The sequence below is a fragment of the Balaenoptera borealis genome, assembly GCF_965194805.1.
Source record: "Balaenoptera borealis genome assembly, chromosome: 5".
In the NCBI taxonomy this organism is placed as follows: Eukaryota; Metazoa; Chordata; class Mammalia; order Artiodactyla; family Balaenopteridae; genus Balaenoptera; species Balaenoptera borealis.
Window position 1 is genome coordinate 16,284,668 of NC_138862.1, and position 26,043 is coordinate 16,310,710.

General features: G+C 37.8%; 1 protein-coding gene across 12 annotated transcripts in view; it reads right to left on the bottom strand.

Annotated features, from left to right (window-relative positions):
• USP16 (ubiquitin specific peptidase 16) overlaps positions 1 to 26,011 on the bottom strand; it is a 30,158-nt gene extending 4,147 nt beyond the window's left edge. Inside the window, exons 1-17 of one of the 12 annotated variants that reach the window (XM_082391916.1) lie at positions 22,676 to 22,763; positions 19,238 to 19,339; positions 18,740 to 18,792; positions 17,405 to 17,583; positions 14,178 to 14,281; positions 12,994 to 13,097; positions 11,908 to 12,092; positions 11,248 to 11,343; positions 10,533 to 10,663; positions 10,132 to 10,219; positions 9,019 to 9,097; positions 7,543 to 7,634; positions 7,130 to 7,186; positions 6,034 to 6,210; positions 3,174 to 3,834; positions 1,966 to 2,060; positions 691 to 777 (exon numbers count right to left, since the gene is read on the bottom strand). In XM_082391916.1, coding sequence (XP_082248042.1) covers positions 691 to 777; positions 1,966 to 2,060; positions 3,174 to 3,834; positions 6,034 to 6,210; positions 7,130 to 7,186; positions 7,543 to 7,634; positions 9,019 to 9,097; positions 10,132 to 10,219; positions 10,533 to 10,663; positions 11,248 to 11,343; positions 11,908 to 12,092; positions 12,994 to 13,097; positions 14,178 to 14,281; positions 17,405 to 17,578 — 2,130 coding nt within the window. In that variant the 5' untranslated portion in view covers positions 17,579 to 17,583; positions 18,740 to 18,792; positions 19,238 to 19,339; positions 22,676 to 22,763. Of the gene's footprint in view, positions 1 to 690; positions 778 to 1,965; positions 2,061 to 3,173; positions 3,835 to 6,033; positions 6,211 to 7,129; positions 7,187 to 7,542; positions 7,635 to 9,018; positions 9,098 to 10,131; positions 10,220 to 10,532; positions 10,664 to 11,247; positions 11,344 to 11,907; positions 12,096 to 12,993; positions 13,136 to 14,177; positions 14,284 to 15,035; positions 15,088 to 17,404; positions 17,584 to 18,739; positions 18,793 to 19,237; positions 19,340 to 21,365; positions 21,552 to 22,675; positions 22,811 to 25,810 lie in introns of those variants that run through there. The other 11 variants (XM_082391909.1, XM_082391914.1, XM_082391912.1 and 8 more) reach the window with 11 other exon arrangements.
• Positions 26,012 to 26,043: the final 32 nt, after the last annotated feature.

A 26,043-nucleotide genomic window follows, 5' to 3' on the forward strand; every position in this document is an offset into this window, starting at 1 on the left:
TGTCACCCTGTTGCTTTAAGTTCTTCAGTGGCTCCCCACCGCATACCTAATAAAGCCCAAGTTTCTCATCACAATCATCTTCCAAAGCCGCATTCCTCTCTCACTTCTCTGGCTTCATCTCCTAACGTTCCCAAGACCTTGTACTGTGAGCTCTAGACCTGCTTATACAGACAGTCCCCGGCACCCACCATGCCACTTTACACTGCTCTGCCTTTGCTCCTGCTCTTGCCTCTGCCTGGAAAACTTGTTTCCTCTTGATTCATCATACTAAGTCTTACTCCTTGAAGTCGCAGTTGAGGCATGTTCTACCTCCATAGCCTTCCCTGAACCACCAACATGCTGGGTTAAGTGCATATCACCCCTGCTCTGTGTATACCAATCTTAGCACTCAACCATATTAAACTGAGATTATCCATTAATATATCTGCTCATCTTTAGTTATATGCCCTCAGCTCCCAAGACGTCTGCCACAATAATGGGGGTTCAAAAAAATGTTGAACTGCAATAACAACCTAATGTTCAACATGATTCATCACAGATCTTGACATTATAAAGGTACAAAGATCAAAGACCCAGTCTACTCAGTAGTTCCTATCAACTTCATAGATATGTGAGTTGCTGTTGGAGTATTTGGTAATAAGCTATGATTTCCCTTTAAAGGATTTTCCCAAAAAGGCAAGTTCCACCTACCTTACATTTAAGGGTACAAAAAGGAGCCAAATCTAAGATTTCTGGAAATTTTATGTGTCTGTTAACTTTGCGTAGGTTAAAACCAGCCTATAAAAGAAGGATAATAGATTAAGTTCTCTTCCTGGAAAAGCTGTACATGTTAAGTAAACTGTAGTCCCACCCCAATGCCCAGAAGAACACTAACATCTAGCCTTGTTCAATCTGCTTAGAAGACTATCTCCCTGACTACTAATTGATTTCCAGTTGATTTGTTTTTGCTAAGAGCAACACACACACACACACACACACACAGTCCAACACACTGAGATAGCTGCTCCTATAAGAAAACTCTCAATGTTTCTGCTTTAGACATCTGGAAAAGCCAGATTAGACAAGAGGTTTCGAGTGCTTAAAACTCAGCAATAGCAGGGACTTCCCTGGTGGTCCAGTGGTTAAGAATCTGCCTTCTAATGCAGGGTACGCAGGTTCCATTCCTGGTCAGGGAACTAAGATCCCATAAGCCATGGGGCAACTAAGTCCGCACGCCACAACTACTGAGCCTGTGTGCCACAACTACAGGGCCCATGTGCCATAACTAAGACCCGACGCAGCCAAAAATAAAACAAATTAAGTAAAAAATAAACATAAAAAAAAAAAAAACTCAGCAACAGCAGAATACTGTTCTGTGAAGCACACACTTTCAGCCTCACCTTCTAACCAAGCTTGGTGAACTGTTCAGAGAGACCCGCCCAATTAGTCAAACTCATACCAATCACAGAACAGAAAACACTATGAAGGTACTTTGGGACTCGAACTGAATTTACAACTTGTACTGCTCATAGGAAAAAGTCTTCCAGAAAAGATGGAGTCACCAAAATGATGAAAAGCCAAGGTACCAATCAATGCCTTTTTATCAAGGGTCAGTAAAAATAAGATACCACACAGATCACTAAATTTCCCAAGTGTGAGAAATAACTAGTAAACTGGTCTTTTTTCTTTAAACCTGAAAATACGATTAGAGTAAAATGCTAATATATCTAAAAAGAGCAACATGAGTTCTAGTAAAACTGAGGTGTGATTGTGCCTAAATTTCTCTTCCACCTTGACATGCATCTTCATCAAACCCCTTTTGTGTGGTAACATAAACATATGTATTATTTTACTTTCCTACTTCTTTGAAGTTAGAATTAAGAAATAACAGAAAGCCAAAAAAAACACAGTAATATGTTGGGACAATAACAAATAAAGCAGGTGTCACATATTTAGAACAAATTTTAGGTAACAAACAAGGGGTACCTGCTGAAATCTCTTTAAGTGAAGAGTGAGAACAGGAGGAGCAAGGGAAATGAGCATCTGCTTCTTGGCATTGGTGTAAACATGCTGCTTTTCACCTACAGAAGGAAAGTAACTTTAGCAGTGTGAGGACCATTTCAGACCTCCATATAGCATTCACATCTGCTATAAAACCATTTCCAACATCTAAAGCAAGGATCAGTAAGCTTTCGGGAAAGAACCAAATAATAAATATTTTAGGCTTTTTGGACCAAGAGGCAAAATCAAGGATATTTTGTAGGTAATAATACACAAGAGAAAATTTCCACAAATTTTATAGAATTCAAACTATAATAAAATAATTGAGTATGATTGCAGTCTACTGAAAAGAAGAATGCAATCATTTTTGGAGAGGTAACAATTAGGGTTCAAAGTTCATGTTTTCTACTATAAAATCATTTTCAAATGTTCATCTGTAAAAAATATTTTTAGCTCAGAGATCACACAAAAACAAGAAGCAGGCCAAATTTAGCCTGCAGACCATAGTTCACTTACACCGGCTCTCAAGCAGCCAGAAATGCTATAAAATCAACACAATTTACTTTTTGTATCAACAAGTAAATAAATAAAAAGCTAGACTTTTTAAATGTTTCAACAATTCTAGTAAGAATCCTTAGGAATCTATGATGCCTCCCTATCCCACTTACCCAAGATCAAATAAAACACAAGGTGGGGGCAGGGGTAGGAGGGGAATTATCAATATCTTTCTGTTCTGTATTTGAAGAAGATGGTAAGAAAGCACTGTCCTCCCAGTACCTTGCACTGGGCACATCACTTCAGCCCGCTGAAGAATTAAAGTGTGGTTTTCTGGGTGCAAGGGAGATGAGGGTCATCACAAATGACAGGAAACTGAGGATACAAAGAAAGAGCCCCTATCTGTTAAGCAGCCTGCTGTGATAACATCTCAGTGGGATGATTTCCCTACAGGGAGTGGTATCAGAGCGCAAACTGCCCCACTTTAACTGCTGCTGGGATGCCACAGAGTACTAGCCACATCAACAAAGTTCTGCTTATCCGTCCTTCTATTAAAATATTTACACAGGATTTTGGGAAAAGGGAACTTATTGACACCATGCAAACCCTGATACAATTAAAACAGTAGTACTCTACTGATACAGTGCAAAATGTACCCCTAAACATTAATTTTACTTTCTGTGAAAGAATCTGAATACCTTTTATATTTGCTTTTGGTCCACTATACTGTCTCCGTGTGCACACTTCACAAAGCAGTTTATTAGCATCTCGAAGTTTCTCATTTCGGGTGAACTGATACAAACAATGTTGGATTGAACATTCATCAGTACTGAAAGCTTCCCTGTTTGCAAGAGTACAGAAAGCAGTTTCTGGATCTTCATTTACAACCTCATATACCTTCGTCCCGGGAGTATGAGCGTCATTCAGAATCTCTAAATTTATTTCGTCAGGTTGAAGAGCAGCATTCAAGTTAAGGTTCTTAAATCCACTGTAAATGTCCACTTCTCCACTGCTCCCTTCCTTCATGTAGGCACCATTTAAGTCCCTAGTACATTCAGCAGGAGAGGCCAAAACGTTCAGATCATTATCCATGTTGACATTTTTCATATCTACTTCCTCTGTGGATTTTTGATTGTCAGTTATACTTTCTATCATTTTTTCATGGCCATTCAAATCTTTCTGATTAACACAATATTCTTTATGTATAACTTCCTCTTGTGAAATATGGTTGGATTTAATATCCACTTCTCGCTGAAGTGACATTTCAACTTCACATTCATTATCTTCAGGATGGTCAATGGCACAGACATCATTTAAATGAAGAACTTTTCCTTGAATTTTTTGTTGCCTTCGTTGGTTCTGTGTAAAAAGTACAAAGCATTAAAAAGAAACAACAACGAGAGAGAGGAAGAGAAAAAGCGTACACGTATCACATCAGGTTTTCCTGTTTATCAATCAAAAATAAATAAGTTAATAAGGAAGAGTTCACTCCCAGAATTCCGACCCTAAAAGTTCCTTTACTATCAGGGATCAAATAAATTATAGAGGAAAGTTCTCTGAGGCTTCCCTGGTGGCGCGGCGGTTAAGAATCCACCTGCCAATGCAGGGGACACAGGTTCGAGCCTTGGTCCGGGAAGATCCCACATGCCGCGGAGCAACTAAGCCCATGCGCCACAACTACGGAGCCTGTGCTCTAGAGCCTGCGAGCCACAATTACTGAGTCCACATGCCACAACTACTGAAGCCTACACGCCTAGAGCCTGCGCTCTGCAACAAGAGAAGTCACCACAATGAAAAGCCCGTGCACCACAACAAAGATTAGCCTAGCCCCCGCTCGCTGCAACTAGAGAAAGCCCACGTACAGCAAGGAAGACCCAACGTAGCCAAAAATAAATAAATTAAATAAATAAATTTAAAAGAAAAGTTCTTTGATTGAAAGCAGGGATAAAACATCACCAATCATCAAAAAATTGTCACACAGGGCCAAATAAAAATGTGCAAGACATGGTCTCTGATCCAGACAGAGCAGTAAGGCTGTTGAACCCAAGTAGCCATGTATTAAAGCAGGGGGCAAGTGTCTACACACTCACCAGGAAGGGATATATCCAATGTGAGTTATAATTACCAGATCAAGGTTTCACTTAAAAGATAAAAATAAACTGAAAACTCAAGGATGTATAAAAACAAACCAAAAATTCAAGGATGGGCAGAGGGATGGAGGAAAACATTCCAGGAAACAAATGGCCCAAAACTAGAGAAGCAAGCAAGCCACATATACAGACGACAATAAAATACTCTACCCACTTAAATCACCTTCTTTGCCATTTGCTGCCCATGTCCAAGTGCGGGGCGGGGGGGTTGCATTTTATGCAGATTTCTGTTACTGTAATTCCTAAAGACTCAAGGGGTTAGCATTTTGAGTTGTCACTAAAAGGATAGTCCCTGTGAGGCTAATTCGTAATACCAGAAAGCTGAAGGGCAGCACACAGGGCTCTGGACACAAAAATTTTCTGATATGCTTCAGTTAAAAATAGTACACATGAAAGAAAAATGGGGAAAGGATATAAGCAAATGCTTCAAAGGAAAGGAAATACAAACAGCCCTTAAACATAAAAACATACTTAACTTCACTTACATTAAAATAAATGGAAAATAAAACTGCACTGAGATACTATTTTCCATCTATCAGACTGGCAGAAATCTAAAAGTTTGATAATACTCTGCTGTCAAGGATAAGGAGAAAAAGCACGTCTCATGTGTTGCTGGTGGGAATATAAATTGGTACAACTTTTGTGGAGGGCAATTAATTTATCAAACCACAAATACAATCCCTCTTCTCAAAATGTGCCCTATCGATGACATATGTATAGGGTGATTCACAGCAGCACTGGCCATCATAGCAAAAGACTATAGGTGTTCGTACACCTAAATCAAAAGAGAAATGGTTAGATCAACGATAGTACATCTATTATACTATATTTAGTAGTATGTTTACTACTAAAATAGAATACCATACAGCTGTTAAAAAAGGAATCTTTGTGTCCTGAAATGTAAAGATCTCCAACAATCTAAGTAGAAACAGACAAAAAGCAAGGTCCAGAACACTGTGCATAATTTTTAAAAGGAGTGAAAAACAAGACTACATATTTGTATTGTACTTGATCATATTTTCCAAAAAAACCTAGAGGATACATAAGAAACTAATGAAAGTAGTATCTAGGTCATACAAGGAGGGAGACTTTTATCGTACACATTTATATATTTAAAATTTTTTGAATGTCAATGTATTAGCAACTCAAAAAATTACTGAAAATGAACTAAAGTTTTTTTAAAGTTGTCACAAGTAATGCAGAATTTTTTTTTAAAAAGCACATTTTCTTCACATATACTCAGAGAAACTTCACTGCAGAGAATACTAAATGAGCTAATTCTGTAATTGCCCAATGAAAGTGCTGTATATAAAATAACAGACATGTCTACCAATGTCACTCAGACTTTAAACTCAATAGTTCAAAAAATTAAAATGAGAAAAGTATGGTTTTCCTCCTAATTACCCACCTTGGCTTGCTTTTTGGCTTGCTTCTTTGCTTTTTTCTGTAAGTGCTTACTTGTTCCTGAAGGAATATCATTTCTCTCCTTTATATAACTGTCATTATCTTTTTCTTCCTCACTTTCTTTATCTTCATCATCCATGGTCTTTTTCAGATTTTTATCATTTATACTTTTCTTACCACTCTTAAAATATGGAGAGAATATGGGCCAAAAATAAAACTTTACTATTGTTGGTGAAGAGACTTCATGTTACCTAAATAGTTTTCTACTCCTATTTTACACCAGATTTATTTTTCACAATGTTTGGAAACATGTCTAGGACAAAATTCATTCATCTCAAACACCAGAAAGCAATCTTCACATACTGAGAAAACAAGCAAACAAACAAATAGAACAGTAAAAAAGGGAACTTAACATATGAGTGTAATAGAAAGGAATTTAATGAGTTGTATTAGACACATGCTGTATCAAGCTGTAATTACGTCTATTTCTAAATGCACTTTCTGTTGGTAAGTGATTTACATGTCCCACTACAGGTATTCCTTTTTATTCTTTTCTTTCTTTGCATGCAAATGACAGTTTTAAAGAAAGAAAAAACAGAGTAAGTTTAGTAAGACTTTAATCACTAAGTAACAGTGATTTAAAGGGACCCCCAATTCATATTAAGTTGAATAATGATTTATCCAATACTCATAATATGTTCTCTTTTTCCTATGACTACTTGATAGGAACTAAATTAATATGGCTTAAAACTGAGATACTCTCTTAACATTTATAAACTTAAGTCTGTAAGGGATTTGTGGTTAATCTTAAATAATGAAAATAAATAGTAATTTATATGAAGTAAATATTTCCCGATATGTAAACTAATCAAGCTAATTATCTATAAATAATTCTAGACACACTCTTTAAAAATATATATATATTTATCCCATTCTCTTTTCAAATCTTTAAAATTCTTCTGTCTCATACACACTAAGAAATATTTCTCCATGCTTGGCCTAGTAATGTACAGCTTGGAAAAGGTAGCAAGCCCTCACCCATAAATCTAGCACAGGAAAGAAAAAAATCTACTTAAATAAAATAAACGCAATAGTCTTACCTGATCATCTAAAACCGGTAGAGACAAATCAAGGAACGATTCATGAACCAAGGAGACCTTAACCAACCAAAAAAGAAAACGTAAAAAGGAGGAAAAGATTCACTTTAAACATTATATAGTAAAATCATGGGGGTGGGAGTGCTAAATTTTAAAATAAAGGCTTAGGAAAATGAAATGAAAAATGACACAGTGTTGAGGACTCTGGGTTAGGGGAAATCAATTAAAATATTAAATAACTTCTTCCTGATATAAGGAGTGCTCATAGTTCCAGCAAAAAACTATGCATACTTGGACAGTTCAAAAAGAGTATCTTATGAAACTAACTAGACATTTCTGTTTTTGAAAGAAACAATTGATAAACTGTACACTATTAATATTAACGCATAAATCCAGTCTGCACTACATCTACTTACAGTTCTGCACTCATCACACATGATTGTACTAGTTAGTTCACCACCAAATACTCGGTCCACAAAACTTGGTACTGATTTTTTCTTTTCATAATCTATAAGGGGAAAAAGTCTATCAATTATCCTTATATAATTAATGAAATAAATCGAAACTACTTACTTACCTATCTAACCCTAAAATTTAATTTTAATTTCCTATCCTATTGACTTGTTTTTCTCTATTCATAATTACCACAATTTTATTTTTATGCTACAGTCAGCAGCGTATACTCCACTTCTAAGCATAACACATTTGAACATAACCACATCTTGTGAAAAAGAAAAAAAAAGTTCTTATCCAAGATCTAGTCAGTGGAAAATAAATTTTGCGACTCAGTGAGACTTTCTGTATATCAGTATCTTACCTAGTAAAACAAGCAGATCGAGCTATAGACAGAATGCTATTTTAGCTCGCTTCTAGCTCTAACATTCTAACACTGGCAGCAAGTTTGGGAGTCACTTGCTTTGTGAACTCCACTTAAAACAAAAACAAAAAGCCCTCAGGAGAGTATTTCAGACAAAATCCTCCTTTTATTTTTCTATGTTCCCAGAAATAACCTTGCTAAGTTTAGCATAAGGTGACATAATTTTACTACCTACTAGTCCAACTTTCTAATTACATGAAATGTGTAGGCCTTATTCAAATGACAGGTGTCATTTATACAGAAACACATTTTATGACAGACAGTGCGAACAGGCTTGATTTTGTCTCTCTGTTGCTGGCCAGGCCAGCACCAAGGGCACCAAGGAGGTAAACAGTTGCTATGTGTTGATTCTGAACTGTGCTTTACAATACAGTAGTTGCTAGTCACTGGGGCCACTTAAATTTAAATTAGTTAAAATTAAATGAAAATAAAATTTAGCTCCTTAGTTGCACCAGTCACATTTCAAGGGTTCAGTAGCCACATGTGGCTATTGTATCGGACAGCAGACGGAAGCGCTCCGTCATCACAGAAAGTTCTACTGGACAGACCTTTTCTAAATCTTTAAATGTCACATAATAAGAATAAAGTTGTCTCCATGATTAATAAACCAGCTGACAACTCTCAAAGACAATCACTGCTAATTAAAGTCTAAGCTTTTGAGGGAATTCCCTGGTGGTCCAGTGGTTAGGACGAGGCGCTTTCACTGCCGGGGCCCGGGTTCAGTCCCTAGTCGGAGAACTAGCCCTTCCGACTAAGATCCCACAAGCCGTGTGGCGTGGCCAAATAAATAAATAAATAAAGTCTAACTTTTTGAAAAATAAAATTTTACCTTTGGAGTATTGAATAATTGTTTTAAATCAACGAAGATAAAAAGAAATTATAATAACTGTGGATAATAATATAAATAATATAAATTATTAATAACTGTGGATTTGAAATACATGTGCTAGCAATCTTGTCCTAAAGTACAGAGGAATTCAACTATAGTGCTTTAGTTCAAAAATTCAGACATTACCTTTAACTTTATTTTTTAGTTCTTCATCCAGTTTTTCAGTAGAATTACCAAATGCTTTAAGAATTCCTTTACTCACTCTCTAAAAGTAATAAAATAGATACATATATACCATTAAATTTTATAGTTATTTTCCTTAAAAAGTATGTAATCAAGTCAAGAAAATGATCAAGAATTAATTAGCTCCCCAAACTTACTGAATAAAAATTAATATTTCTAAAATCACATTTTCAAAATTAATTCCAGGAGCTAAAAAGAATTATACTTAAAAAAACAATCACTAACCCCTGAGCAAAGGCACCATCTTATCATTTCAAGATTTTAACCTACTCAAACCAAAGCTTTTCAGAACATGCCCACCTCCTTTGAAAAGACCACTGAAATACCATGTCCTAGAAGCAGAGTGGATAATGAGAGCTACAGGGAAAAACTCCAGTGCTCAAAGCCCAGCTTCATCACTACTGGATGACCTTGAACCAGGCACTGAACTTCTCTATACCCTAGTTTCATAATCTATGAAGTGAGAAAATGACGCACGGCATGGTTGTGAGGACTGAGTAAGGTAATGCTTACAAAATACTGAGAACAGTGCTTGACAAAAAATAAGAACAACATAAATATTAGTTGTTATCACTGTGTTATTACTAATTATATCCACATTCCCCGAAATTACTTTACATCCTGGTAATTAACAAAAAATTTAAAATACAACAAATGTTCCCTGACTCTTACAAAATAAAAATACTTCCTAGATTCAAAAAGCAGTGTTAAATCACACTCAGAATTAAGAGTTAAGGGTGCGCTGCAACTGGGAGTCGTTTGGGGGAGACACATTTTCCAGTACCTTATAGCTCTCCTGGTATAGGCTAGTACAATAGAACCCTTAAAGAACAATAACGCTGTAAACATCAAGCAAAGTAGAGCATTATGAAAAGGAGACTCATTTCTAATTCCCTTCATTCATTCTAATAATTAAAGTATATTAGAAAAGGCTGGTGAAGAAAAAAAATTTTTTAATATAATGGCCTCGACTGCTCTAATAACTCTTAAGACATCAAATGACAAAGAAGTTAATGAAGATCAGATTATAAAATACACTCGTCAAAATATGCTAACTTGATGTTCTTCTGCTCTCATTCCATCCAATAAATAGCGAAGCAGCTCCTGGCTGTCTTGCTGCTGATAGCCTTTAAATCGCACTGCTCTACAGAAAAGAGAAAAAGAAAAAGAAAGAAAAAAGAAAACCAATGGTGAGTCTACTAAAATGAAACTATTTTTTATAAAATCTCAGGATCATATCCCAAATCTTGGCGTGTTCTAGTTTCTCAAAAATTTGTTTAGCCCAACAACATCCTTAGTAGATTTAATTTTCATACAAAGTACATATTTTTTAATCCAAATGAAATAAACCATGCTTTCATATATCTACCGAATTAACTCTAAAGCTAATAATTTTTTCATATTATTTCCCAGCATCCTACTGATGCACTGAAAGCACAATCAAAACAGATACTCACTTTTTACAGACCTGAGAAAAGAGTTCTCTAGGTGTCACGATTCCCTTTTTGGTCTCTTGCATCTCATTAAGAAACTGGCTCATGGCTAAAGTAAGAGGGCCTGGAGGCTCAAGGTTTATTTCTAAGGGTTCCTGAATATGGGAATAAAAATTACTTTCTTCAGTCAAATTTTGGAATCATTTATTTTATCAAAATGTAACTAGTCAACCTATATTCCTAGGTTCCTGACAGAGCTGTCCCAATTAAATTCTCAAAATGTACATCAAAAGATGGAGAAGGCTTCTGGTCACAGACGTTGATAAAGAATTCAGTTCTACTGTTTTAGATTATCAGGAACTTACTACCTAGGAACGGAAAGAGCCAAAGCAAAATGTAAATAATAAAAATGGATAAGGTAAAATTCATTTGGCTCTATAGCATTTAAGTCACCTGAAAAGATGTTAAAAATAAGAATGCATGCCTAGGGCTTCACAAACATCAACAGCATTCCCAAGAAGAAAGCCAAACACTCAGCACAGCAGTACGTGGCATACACAGAGCAAATAAATGCAAAGGCCCCTTATAAATTTCCATTAGCCTGAAAATCCTTAACTTGGTAGCTTAAATCAAAATAAACAAAAGAGGTGAAAATGAGCATCAATTCTTAAAAATAATTTAAAATGCTGCTATTCAGAGAGGAAAAGTACTGAATAAAAGAAAATTTTAAAGTACGTACTGTTAATGCCAAATCAGGTGGTTCAATTTTTACAATTGTTCCAGACATTTTTACTTCTTTTAGTAGTTCTCTAAGCACGGGTGTTTGTGACAAATTCTGGAATGTAGGATGGAAAAGAAAGGGAAAATTATTTAAAGGCAAACCAATTCATTCAAATGTTTTTTAAGTGCCTATTCTACCAAAACAGAAAATCACTATCAACACTGCAACTTTTACTGGGACTGTCAAACAAAAAGTAGTATCATGCTCTTCCCCCCACTCTAATTGGTTCATAAATACTTCAGTTCTGAGCTGATTCATCACCTCAGAAGGTCATTCTCCCAACCACCCAATATGAAGTAGCTACCCTACCACCACCACTACTTACCACTACGTGTAACTAGGTGTTTGTTTCTGTACTTGGTTCTCCTGTTTCCCCCACCCAAGTGAAAGTTCTTTGAGGGCAAGGGCCATGTTTGTTTTGAGCCCTATTGCACCCCAGTGCTTAGCACAGTGTTTTACTGTCATGCAAAGTAAACATTCCCTTGAGTTCTTTTTTGAAAACACAGAAATAAACTACTTACAAGGGAAAAGCTCAAGACTACAAGTAGCAAATATGCAAAAACACCCTACGAGGAAAACACTAGATTTCCTTAAAGGGGGAAAAATTAATATTGGCACCTGCATAACTGCATTGAAGAAACATGTATTTCCCAAATTACTGAGTCCTTTCACAGTTATTTGGGAAGTAGAATTCATGGAAGGATTTTCTTTAGCCACGTTTTCCTTTTTTTCTCTCTCTTGCTCATTTTTACTCTCCTTTTCTAGTTTTTTATTTTCAAGTTCAATATTACCACTATCTTTTGCTGCTTTAAAAAAAAAAAAAAGAAGAAGAAAAGACTTATTAGCAAAACGTATAACAGCCATACCAAATGCAAAGTTATACTGGGGACCAGAATTTGTGAATTTTACCTAATAACGTGATTTGCCACCTGTTTGATTTTAAATGTTTTCTTACAAATATAAGTAAATTACCATCAAGAGAGAAAAACCAATAAACAAAAAATATTCAGAACCGATGTAAGCATTACTTTGACAAATGAAACCAAACAGTATATGCTTCAATATAAATCCCTTTTTAATGCACAAATGTTTTCTACAAATGAGCATATCTTACCCTGTGAAATCAGAGTATAAAGCAATCAAATAAAGAATGTGGACATGAAATAAATTTTTAAATGAAGTCTGAGGGTCAAAAACCAATCCTGAAGTTAGGAACAAACAATTCTGGCTTGGCAAAAGATACCACTGTGACTGTAAAAATCTAAACAAGCTTTTAAAGTAAATGATGAAAGCCAACCCAATTAATTTAATTATGTATGAAAAAAACCTGAGAAGTATCTGGCCTTTTGAAGGAGTTACAGGCACTTTACTTTCACATCATCCAAACAAATGTAACAAAATAAATTCATTATAAGGCAGGTCTCCCTTAAGCCCCTGTGCCAGGGTATGGGAATAGGGTGTTACTGCCCATTACTTAGTCCAGACTCTGCATCACATTTGACTATATTATTTCTCAGATTCCCTTCTAATTCTAACTCCTTATAATTATCTATATTCTCACTGTTTTACATTCTTAACCAAAAATAGTTTGAAATCAATCATAATGTTATTCAGCTATATGTAATGCTACGGTATGTTAAACTAAATATCAGCAGATTATATAAATCAACATTACAGTATATGTTAAGAAACAAATGATTTTACCTGATTTTGGAGCTGTAATACCGGCTTGTTTTCTAACATAATCAACCACCTGACCCAATCGGTTTGAATTACAATACTGGACCTCATCATCACATAGGTAACACCTGTGTCCCAAAAGATCCCAGAGAAGAAAAGTAACAAACTGACAACCACAAAAGGGCACTAATTTTAATTCATGGAACCCAAAGTGTGTAACCCTCAAATTATTCTACTAAAGAAACTGAAAATGAAAATTCTATGTGTTGAAGGAGACTATACATATTAACTCTGGTTTACTGTTAAATAAGGTTAGCCTGAATTATAGCTACATATAAATACTGTGAAAATACTCCAAACATTTGACTGAAATGGCTATTTATAACATTAAAGTGAAAGTTTTTTCTAATATTTCAAATTACAGACCTACATCATCAAAATTAACAAATTTTACAACTGACAAATGTTCAGTGAACACTGCTGTGTAAATGGTTTTTAAAGATGTAAAATTTTATTCTAATGAGGTTAAAAGAAATGCCAGCCTGACATTTTCAAGCAAATTCATTGCCAAAATTTACTATATTCTCAGTTTATCTGGAATTTGTTCTTAGTGTCCCAATTTTTTTTTTGATGCTTTTTTCTAAGTATTTCTTTTTTTTTTTTTACCTCTTTATTGGAGTATAATTGCTTTACAATGGTGTGTTAGTTTCTGCTTTATAACAAAGTGAATCAGTTATACATACATGTATGTTCCCATATCTCTTCCCTCTTGCATCTCCCTCCCTCCCGCCCTCCCTATCCCACACCTCTAGGGGGTCACAAAGCACAGAGCTGATCTCCCTGTGCTATGCGGTTGCTTCCCACTAGCTATCTATTTTACGTTTGGTAGTGTATATATGTCCATGCCACTCTCTCTGAGTGTCCCAATTTTTAAACTAAAAACAATCTACCATTCACTTTGTAATATCACAAGAAAGAAAAACAAGTGTGAAAATTCCTATGTCTTCTCCATGCTGTAATTTTTGTGTTTGTACAATACTAAGCAAAAGCTTCTCATAACATCACATTCTCTAGCCTTCTGAAAGTGATGGTATTTAAACAAATACTACAAAAATTTTAACTTTCTTGCTCTTTAAACATTTCAAACACCTCCGTTCTCCAACATTTCAAATGATTTCCAGCAAATGGGCACAGGAGTTGAAACTCACCATACACTCCAGTTGTCCAAACTAAGAACCAGACAATGAGGTTCAGATCTCGGCGTCATATAGTGCTTCAAGGCATGCTGCTCCTGAGAATTTCTGCCGCAGCCCTAGAGAATCACAATCATAAACCTCAAAGCCACAAAAATTCACCAGGAGAGCATTCATAATCTACAATGAATAAGCAAGTGGGTCAAGAAATTCTGCCATTCTTATAATTTTGAAAATAAAGCTTTAGACTCTAGAGAGTCCAGATTTTGTTAAAACTTAAATATGAATAGGCAGCTGAGGACATTTCAGGAAGAAGGTGTGTATAAACCCAAGCATTAGGACTCTTGCACTCCAACTTGTCCTTTCCAGTCCCAACTAAACCATGCTAATGTAGTCATTCACTAGTTCTAGTTCAGACTCCTTAACATCTTCCTAAGTATTTTCCTAACTTCAACCTTTCTTCATATACATATTTTTTCAGTTTAATATTCCTAAAACAAAGCTCTGTTCATATACTCAATTCAAAAGGGATGAACTGCTCTTAAACTCCTACTCACCAAACCTGATACCCTCCGATCCCAATCCACCTTTTCAGGATTATCTCCCATAATCTCCTATTTGAATATCATCTACCAGCTAAAACCACAGCCCTTCCACAATACAATTTTGTTCACATTATTCCATTTGCCTTGAAATTCTTCACCGTTACTGCCACTGATCAAATCCCACCCAGTCTTCAGGATCTTGCTCAAAGGCCACTTCCTCTCAGAAGCCTGTGCTTATCCTTCAAGATGAGAAAACACTATATTCTTCCTCTAAACAAACTCCTACAAAACATGGTATAAATTCCTGGTGGCATTCCTTATTTTCTACCTGATATTAAAGTTGTTAATGTTGATATCCTTCCTCCCCTGGAGTGTAAATCCTGAAGGCATGAAAAACAGAATTAACCTATTACCAAAAACCTAGCAAAGTGAAGGTCAATAAGCATTAATTGAACAAGTAAATGGGAGATTTCACCTACATCTGCATAGGCATATTCATAAAAGAACACGACCATATTGTGTGTCTCCAGGTGATTAAATCACAGCTAAGAAATACATCTTCACTGTGTATCTATCTGAACCAGGCTTCCAACTCTTTGGATAGCACTACAATAAGTGGTCCTGTTTCTATTGTAGCTAATAAAAATATACTTCAGAGGGGAAATATTTATCAATGGCTTCTAATCCTTTAACTGTGATATCAAACCTACTGATTTAATTTATCCCGCTCAACATTTAAATCTAAAATAAACTAATTAACATTTGATATTAATTTTGAAAATTATAACACCATTTGAGATTATTTGAAACTTAAACATGACATGAGTTATCGTAAGACAACAGTTGAGAATCCCTTGTTAACACTGCAAAAGATAACTCTACTAGGATAAAAGTTAACAGTTAATACTGACATTGTCTTACCCTTAGGAATTAAAAAGATAGCAAAATAGATAAAATTTATAGCAGGAAATGTATTGTGGAAAATTTGAAGTAGTAAAATATATTCATCCTCATCACATGTATCTAACAGGTTAAATGAAAACTTTTCAAATATAAATAAACAATAAATATGTTCTTTACTAGCATATAAAATTTTTTTAACTGTCTGACCACAATAAGGTATCACCTATCAGAATGTTTAAAATAAAAAACTGTGACAATACTAAATGCTGGCAAGGATGTGGAGAAAGTGGATCACACATGCTACTGGTAGGGATATAAAATGGTACAACCGTTCTGGAAAAGTTTGGGAGTTTCTTAAAAACTAAGCATTTAAGGGGATTTCCCTGGTGGTCCAGTGGTTGGGACTCTGCACTTCCACTGCGGGGGGCACAGGTTCAGTCCCTGGTCCGGGAACTAGGATCACATGCCATGTGGGGCAGCCAAAAAAACCCAAAAAACTAAACATTTAATTATCATATTACCCAGCAATTGCACTCTTGGACATTGTCCCCAGAGAAATGCAATCTTAAGTTCACGCAAAAACGGGTACACAAATGTTCACAGCAGCTTTATTCATAATCACCAAAAAAGTGAGATAAGCCCCGATATCCTTCAACAGGTGAACAGTTAAAGTGTGGTACGCCCATACCATGTAATACCACTCAGCAATAAAAAAGAACTACTGATACACACGACTTGGGTAAACCCTCAGGTGATTAGGCTAAATGAAAAAAGCCAATCCCAAAATGTTGTATATTACATGATTCCATTTATATAACATTTTTAAAATGACAAAATTTTAGAAAGAGAGAACAGACTAGTGGCTGCGAGGGGCTGGGGGGAGGGATGGCAGTAGAGAAGTATGACTTTAAAAAGGCAACACAAGAGGTCCATGTAATGTTGGAACTATTCAATACCTTGACTGTGGTGGTGGATACACAAAACTACATAGGTGACAAACTGTACAGAACTTAATACACACATACTCACATGCACAACACACGTATACCCACACACAAATGAAGTAAAACTGGGGAGACCTGATTAAGACTGATGGATTGTATCAATGTTAGTATCTTGGTTGTGATATTATACTATAGTTTTATAAAATGTTACCACTGCCCTGTAGTCCAGTTTCCTAACATATAAACTTACCACCACTAAGGTTGACTAAGAGGTTCTCCTGACCTCTAGTACCAAGGTAATACCTGTGAGCTGTTCTGCAACCCACATACCACCCAACCCCAAGGTATTCATTCCCCCAGCAGCCAGAAATGTGGCCTGGTGACAGCTCACAGCTCAGTCTGTCCCCAAGAATTATCCTCAGTGGAAGGAAGCTGCCTTGCCCAAGGTTAGTCCCCTTCCCCAGAGTCAGCCCATATCCAATGGCTGGTCTTTGCACAAGTACAAAGGCCTGGCCTCTTGCCTCAACTCAGGACCTCTCTGAAGGCCAGAGTTCACTGTGGGATCAGCTGAGGCCCCGTAGCACTGCCTCTTTGCTCTCCCTCTGCCTAAACTTGCTTCCCTCACTGTTTTCCTTGGGTGGTACCTGAGAACACCCCCCAATAAACCACCTACACACAAATCTCACTCTCAGAATCTGTTCCCCAGGGAACATGACCTATGCCAGCTAACATTCCGGTCACCCATACTGTACTTTTAGGCAATATCTTCTAAAATAAGTTCATACTTATATAAATTTATAAGTTCATACTTAAATAATAAAATCCCATATCAATCAAAATCTAAGCATACCTGATGGCCACATTTAAGACACAGCCAAACTGAAGGATTTTCTTCTGTTTCTTCTTCAGATTTATCTTTTACTTTATTGTCTGTCTTACAATCTTGGCAAATGTTCCATTCCACATTCACTAAAGCCTTTTTCAAATTACCTTGTTCCAATCCTTTTCTAATGTGTCTGCACATAGGTTCTATTAAAACAAATAATAAAGGAGTACGTGAGGTAAAATACGACTTTCTTCAGTTAATCTCAAAACTTACACTTGATTTGAACTTCAAAAATGAATTTATAAACAAATTTTTAGACAACCTGAAAAGTTAAATTTTTGTTTGATATTTGATTGTAAGATGATTATGCAAGAAAGAGATTTTATACAAATTTTGAAGTCCTAGGTATAACTACCACCACCCCAAATCACTTCAATTTATTTATCACATCTATTATTCTCTTTATTTTAAAAGGTTTGTAGAGAAGGTCCCTCATTCAGTCAACAATACAACTACTGCACACCCGGCACTGTGATAGATGCCAGGGAACCTAAAAAGTGACCAACTCACAGCTCTTTCTTTAAGCAGCACACATTCTAGCAGGAGAAGCAAATAAATAAATAAATGTACAAGAATCTCTGAAACATGTTATAGCAGCACGAGAAGGTTGAAGTCAACGAAAGTTTCACAGGGGAGGTAACGTCTGTACAATTTTGGAAGATATTTACAGTACAAAAACTCATATTAATTAAGCACTTAACTATGAGTGTGACACTGTGCTACATTATCTCATTTAATCCACACAACCACCCCAGAAGGAAGACTCTACTATGCCCAATGACACATGAGAAACCTCAAAGTTAGTGCCCAAGGTCACATAACTACTGAGCAGCTATGCCAGAATTTGGATTCAAGTCTTTCTTATTTCACGCTCATAGTTTAAACTATGACCTCATGGAGTAAAGAACAATCTGAAAAGGCCACATCTCATGAACAAAGGGATGGTGGTGTAAAATGTAAAAGTACATGCTGTCTCCTGAGAATGGCAGTCACACACGTTTAAAAACGAGCAGCTGGACCTGAAACTGAAAACCCCCGCTGGGGCTAGATCACTAACAGGCTTCGCAAGCCACTCTAAAGGGCTTCAGTTCTTTCAGGGCCCCTGGAGGTTTAGAAACTCATCAAGTGACACAATTAGCTTTATGTCCACTGAGTGTGCACCAAGAGAATATAAATGCAAGTGAGATCATGTGAAAAACTACTAAATCCCAGTAAGTTGTCAAAAAAACACAGACTGAAAAAAGAAAATACTCTTTTTCAACTAGCAAATCAGGAAAGATTTTTACAAATGATACTAACCTGTGTCAATAAAGGTTCAGAGAAATGGGCACTTTGTTACGCTGCAAGGGGGCCTGTAAATTAGTAAAACATTTCTGAAGGGCAATTTGGCAATAGATCCAAAAGAGCCTTGAACATATTTATACCATTTTATTCAGCAATTCTAATTCTAGGATCTGTACCAAGAAGGTAACCAGATGTGCACAGTTTTAGCTATAAAAATGCTTACTATGACTCTATTCATAACACTGAAAAGTTAAAGATTTATCTACATTTGTAACAGTAGGGGATTACCTAAATAAATTATGAAATGTGCAACCATGGTCTTTTACATCAATGGAATAAACATCACGCCATTAAAAATGTTGTGCAGACTATTAAATGACATGTCTATACAAAGATTAAGTTAAAATGCAAATTACAGAATAATGTACACTTTGATCCCATTTTTACATATTAAAATAGATGTCCATTTAGGGATACAAACAGTACTTTAAAGATTTAGTTGGTGAAATATACCTAAAGATTCAGAAGAATCATCAATTGGAACAGTTTTTCCCTTTGTCCGTTTCTTTCCCATGTTGGCACTTTATGGATTACTTACTGACACAAAATAACAATCTAGAAAACAAGATAAAGTTAGCTTGACAAAAAAAAAGTATGTTTTACAGTTCTCTCGGAGACAGTTACATAGCTAAACCACATAATCTTGTGTGTCTATTAAGTTACAAAAACCATTCACATGTATCATCCAGTTTTCAGTGAGAACCCTGAAGTAGAGTATTACCTCTGTTTTTCATAGCCTAGGAAACTGATTCTTAGTAAGGTTAAAAGGTTTTCAATAAATGTAAAGGTCAGGAGAGAACCTACACCTTCTTACACAGATCTTGAAAAGTCTCAGCCCCTTATATTACTAGGAATTCAACGTCTCACTAGATAAATGTGGAATGGTGGTGGCACTTTGAAACAAGATAATTTCTCATCCTTCAAAGCCATCTTTCTTAGCTCCTGCAGGGAATGCAATTTGATTGATATTTCTCAAAGAAAATTAAAAATAATTCTGAAAACAATCTCCTAGAGGGAGTTAGAAAATTCACAAAATAATTCAAAGCCAAATATAAAAAGTGACACACGGTCCTGCATTTTTCCACACCAGGATTTCCTATGGATGTTAGCTGAAAATTGATTACATATGCATTCTCAACCATTTACATTATATTCTTGACAAAATCAGTTTGGACTACTATGATAAATCTAGTTCATATCAAATCACCTCCTTAGTCAACAATTTAAAATTAGAAAACATGAAAAATACTGAAAGTACATACAGGTCTACCTAATAGCGATTATGAAAAGTATATTTTACATACATTAGAATAACTTAGTGTCAAAATCACTTAAATGACTAAAATAATTATTTTACCTGGGATGCTTATTAAAATTCTGATTGCATAAATGGAAAGTAGGACCTGGGACATACGTTTTTAAAACACTTCCCAATTAATTCTGATACTTAGCTGTCATCTTGCTCTGGCTTGGAGTATTAGAAGTATTCCTCCTTTAGCTCTTAATGGGTTAGGGTAACTAAAGGTAATTCCAAAATGTTTGTATGAAGAATGAGTGGCAAATTAAATAACTGTTAACCTTTTCAAAGATAATATAAAACGTAACAGTTTCATGTTTACAAAATAAATGAATTAGCTACTAACAAAAGAACACAACTATATGGGTATATATAAAATGAGGGTATATTTTATGTAATTTTCTCACCCCAAAATAATATTTAACATAATTTATCTTATCTAGAATTGCAGATTTTAGGGGAAAAAAACAGCATCCAAGTTCTTGCCTCCAATCCAACTCCCTCTAATTTGTGCTGCATTCCAGTACCAGACATATCTTCCAATAACGCCATTTTTGTCGTATCACTCTCGATTCAAAGTATTTAACAGTTTTTCAACCCACCCTCCTATGCTGGGCACTCATGGTCCCTTATAAATTGTCCCCACCGCTGTGGTAATCCTGACTCTCATTACTTCTCAACAAAGAACCACTAACGTTTGATCATATAGTGCTTCTGATCTTCAAAGCCTTTTCATAAGTATTATCTCATTTGATTTTCACAAAACCCTTTAAATGGAGCATTTCGCTAAAGAAGGCAACTCAAGCAAAACGATGAAAGATCACAGGGTGGCAGAGATGGAACTAAAACGCCGATATTTTGGTTCCAAGACAGAATCAAGCCAGTCTCTTCGGTATCCTCCACTCCAAAACACCCTGCCCCTACCTCTAAGCCTTTGATCTCCAGATAGGAGTTCTCTCCATCTATCCAAATCTTCCCAATTTCTCCAAGATTTCCATTTCAATGGAGCCTTAGGCAACCATTCTACTCTAAATGAACCACTCAACTCTACTTCCCCAGCTAGTGTGCACTATTCATCTTGTACCCTCATCAGATACATAAGTGGGCTGCTTCTTAAATCTTTAACCTGAACATGTGTTATTTCTCTATCTGGAATCTGAAGTTCTAGGAGCAAGAAATGGTTTTCGGCATTACTTCTGAACCGCCTATAGCATTTAGCATAGTGTTAGTACATAGTAGGTCAAGAAATACTTCTTGCATTGAAATAGAAAAAGAGAATAGTACCTGAGGCATTAAGGATGATTAGGTGCAAAGGTAGGTACATAAGAATGAAGCACACAAGTTCCGGTGAAAAAGAGAAAGGTAAAGAATGAAGAAATCTTCAGTAGTGAAGACAGCACTAGCAAATCTGGTTTGAGGACTGCAGTAGCCCAGACTCCAAAGTAAAACTTGAAAGATGAACTGTAATTGCTGCAGGCAGAGGACAGTAAGGGGGTTGCTTCAATGATGTGGAAAGAGCTCCAATAAATTTTTTTAAATTTATTTTATTTTTATTTTTTGGCTGTGTTGGGTATTCGTTGCTGTGTGCGGGCTTTCTCTAGTTGTGGCGAGCGGGGACTACTTTTCGTTGTGGTGCGCGGGCTTCTCATTGCAGTGGCTTCTCTTGTTGCGGAGCACGGCCTCTAGGTGCGCGGGCTTCAGTAGTTGTGGCACGTGGGCTCAGTAGTTGTGGCTCGCGGGCTCTAGAGCGCAGGCTCAGTAGCTGTGGTGCACCGGCTTAGTTGCTCCGCGGCATGTGGGATCTTCCCAGACCAGGGCTCGAACCCACGTCCCCTGCATTGGCAGGCGGATTCTTAACCACTGCGCCACCAGGGAAGACCCTCCAATAAATTTTTGACAACTATAAAGGGCATCTAATGAGTCGTTGAGAAGAGAGTACTGTGAGTACCATCAGCTATAAAACATCAATAAATCTATAAAATTTTTCAGACAAGTCTTCAGATGAGCGTTACTTTTTGCAGGACTCCTCACAAAATTGAAATCATAGCCGGTTTTGCCCGCTCTCATATTATCCAGTTCCCTTCCCTCTCCGCCCTCCCAGTCTTCCCATGCCTGCTCGGTTCCGTTAAAAATGCAAGCGTTTGGAAAACTTTGCAAGACTAGAACACGGCTTTCAAGTTTTGAGTAGATTTATCCTACCCTGGGAGCACTGATTTGGTTAGGTGACAGATGCTGCCTATCCTACTAACCACCACACGGACGCGGCAGCGAACTCAGCCCCAACCCACAGGGTGCCCCTAGCCGCGTGGGCCCGCCACACCTCCCCTTCCCTACCAAACTGCTCCGCACCCACGGTGGGGGGACCTCGGGGTCCACCGGGTCGAGGAGGGCGCCAGCACCAACAACTCATTGGTCAGCTCCTGGAACTGACAGGACATGACGCCAATGAGAACGCGGTACCGGGCCGAGGCCAGGGAACGTGCTTAAGGACGAGGGCCTTCGAGAGGAGAACGAAGTCGGGCAGGAAATTCGGACTCCCGGCGCGCAGGAAGTCGTGCGAGTGATGACTGCGAGGCAGTGGGAGCAGAACTCACCCACGGCGACAGCGCCCATAACTGCATCCCCTAATGGGCCCTCGGGCTGGTCAGCCTGCTCCGTCTTCCTCCCGGTGACGAATTGAAAGCGACAGAGCGGAAGCCAGCGCGACCCCTAGAAAGCAACAACTTCCGCTGTGCAGCATTATGGGAAGTGGCTTTGGCCCCAGGGTCCGGCGGCACTGACGCCAGTTAATCAGCGCCTGCGCGGGGCTCACACCGGAAGTCTGAACGCGGCAGTCCCTGGAAGCTTGGCTGTCAATGAGTATTTCCCGCTCGCGTGTGGCTATGGGGTTATTGAAATACTTCTAAAGTGTGGGTACCTGGTGGTGGTCAGACATTTGGAGTCTCCAGGATAGTTACCTTACTCAAACACATCGCATCTGAAGGCTGGCTAAGAGGGGGACATTTAAAGTTCACGCATTTTCCCCTAATTCTGTCCAGTCGATTTCTAAAGTTGAGTATGTAAATAGTCTTGAACTAACCTTGCCGACACAGGGTAAAATTTACAAATATTTACTGTTTACTCGTTAGAAATAGGTAAGTGCCAAGCCCTCTGTAAAGTGAAAGAAACATGGGCCTCATCGCCCTGGACTATTGTCTTATGCAGAAGACACAATAATTGCTAGGAAAAAAAGATGCAGGTGCCAACAGAAAAGCAGGCAAGGGATATAAACAGGTAATTCACAATAAAAGAGCATTATGTGAAGAAATATTCATCCTTATTAGTAATCTGATAAAACTAGGTTAAGAAAGTGGCATCCTAGGGACTTCCTTGGTGGCACAGTGGTTAAGAATCCGCCTGCCAATGCAGGGGACACGGGTTCGAGCCCTGGTCTGGGAGGATCCTACATGCCGCGGAGCAACTAAGCCCGTGCGCCACAACTACTGAGCCTGCGCTCTAGAACCTGCGAGCCACAACTACTGAGCCTGCGCTCTAGAACCTGCGAGCCACACGTACCTAGAGCCCGTGCTCCACAAGAGAAGCCACCGCAATGAGAAGCCCACGCACTGAAACGAAGAGTAGCCCCAGCTTGTTGCAACTAGAGAAAGCCCGCGCGCATCAAGAAGACCCAACACAACCAAAAATAAATAAGTAAATAAATAAAAAGAAAGTGGCATCCTAATCTGTCCAATCGGCCAGAGTAACGATGGTTAAATCTGGGGGGAAACTGGCTCTCCTGCTCTTTACTGCTGATATAATTTAAGTTTTCTTCATTCAGCACATAGGCTTTTTTTTTTTCTATTCTAAAACAGCCTTAGGGCCATTGTACCACCTGCTTCCTCTTCCTAGAATGCTGTTCCCTTTTGATCTTATTCTAATTTTGTTCACACTTTAAAAGTCACTTCCTCACAAAGAAATTGGCTGAGCAATCTAGGAAACATAGCTACCCGATCACTCACATCACCTTATTTTACTTCTCCACCCAGCAATTATCACTATCTGGTATTTTTCTTTCATAGTTACCTACATTTACCTCCTCCCCCAGCCTATCCCCTTGCCTCCATAGATACACAGAAACAAGCAAATATAAGCTCTTTGAGAAATGGGACATCTTTGTCTTGTTCATGGCTGTATCTCTAGTACCTGGAAGTGTTTGGAACACAGTGCTTAATAAATACTTATTGAAGAAATATAGTCATGAGAAATGCTTGTACAAGAATGTTCATAGCAGCCTTATTCATAATAGTCAAACTGCAAACAGCCCACATCTCCATCAAAAGAGGAATGGAAGAACTGTGGTATAGTCACAGTGGAATACAACTAAGCAAAAAAAAAAGAAGTTACTGATACACACAAAAACATGGATGACTCTTTAAACTATACTGAAAGAAGCCTTACACAAATGTACCTACTGTGTAATTCCATCCATATGAAATTTTGGAACAGGCAAAACTAATTGTGGTAGGAAAAAAAATCAGAGTAGTGGTTGCCTCTTGGGTTGGGTGGGGACTGACCGGGAGGAGCATTTAGGAACTTTCTGGGGTGCTGGTAATGTTCTATATCTTAACAGGATTTGAGTTACAAAGGTGTTTGCATTTGTCTAAACTCAGCAAATATACATTTAAGATGTTCATTTCATTTTTACTTCAAAAAAAAAACTGATAGGGATAGAGTAGGATAATCAAATAGCTCAGAAACCCCATTAGGGGATTGTAGATAAAGAGGGAACTTTAGGGGGCTTTGGGAGACCACAGTAAGTTAATGATCACTCAAGAATGCAGGTTTGCCTAACCACAAAACCATGCAACAGAAGAATGAGGCATGCCTCAAAACAATAAAACAATGGTAGCATGAGACCCACATCCTGCCCAGTGAGCTCAGTAAGTTAATGACCCCTAGGATATGCTCTCTGCACACATAAAAAACAATAATTTATGGAAAGGTGACACTTCAAAGTGAAAGACCCTCATTGTACTGAGACCTGAAATAATTTTTCCACAGTGCCATGACAGTCCCAGCTTGACCATGTAGGGACAAGAAAAACTCCCCTGCCCAACCTGGAGGAGGAGCTGATGATGGAAACATGACATCTACTCAAGAATGAGGAAGAAGCTGGTCTTTTCCCCCTCCCCACTTTTCCTTTGATTATAAAAATGTAACCCACGAAGTACTCGGGGCAGCACAACGCTCGCCTGCCCGCCTGTAAGCCTCACAAACGTCCTATTCTAATAAATCACTTCTTATCCATCACTTTGCCTCTGGCTGAATTCTTTCTGCTCTGAGACATAAAGGAGCAGAGCTCCTGGGAGCGCCCCCCCCCCCAAAAAAACGCCACCTAGCAGTTTCAATAGTACCTGACATCAATGGGTATCAGTTTACAAATCTTATAAATTTATGAGATTTCTACAATGAATATGTAACGTAAAGGAAAAAGTGCATTGTGTATATTTAGTTCGTGAAGAAAAACATTTTTAATTACTCTCGTGTTGGAGTCGCGTTCAAACTGTCCTTTTATTAGCCGGGACAAATTTCTGTGCATGCACAGGGTCCTTCCTAAGGTCGCCAAGGCCAGCATCCACGCTCACCTGTTCCTATTGCCTTGCTACTCAGCGTCCTTCAGGGACCAGGAGGATCGTTACTGATTGGGAAGATCTTAGGAATGCAGAAAGTGGGACCCCACCACTACCTACCGAATCCCGATCTGCATTATATCAAGATCCTCGAAAGATTCCGCTGCGAGTTCAAATTTGAGGAGTGTTATTTTAATGGACCATTTCCTGACTCAGGAAACTTGCCGGCTATGCGTCTCACTGACAGTGGCAGCAGCTGGGAAACGCCAATCCGGTAGAACAAAAACTGCGCGACCGAGAAGAAGGAAGCTGTGCCCAGGAATCCCACTGGTCTCTGCTCGCGCTTCCGGGAT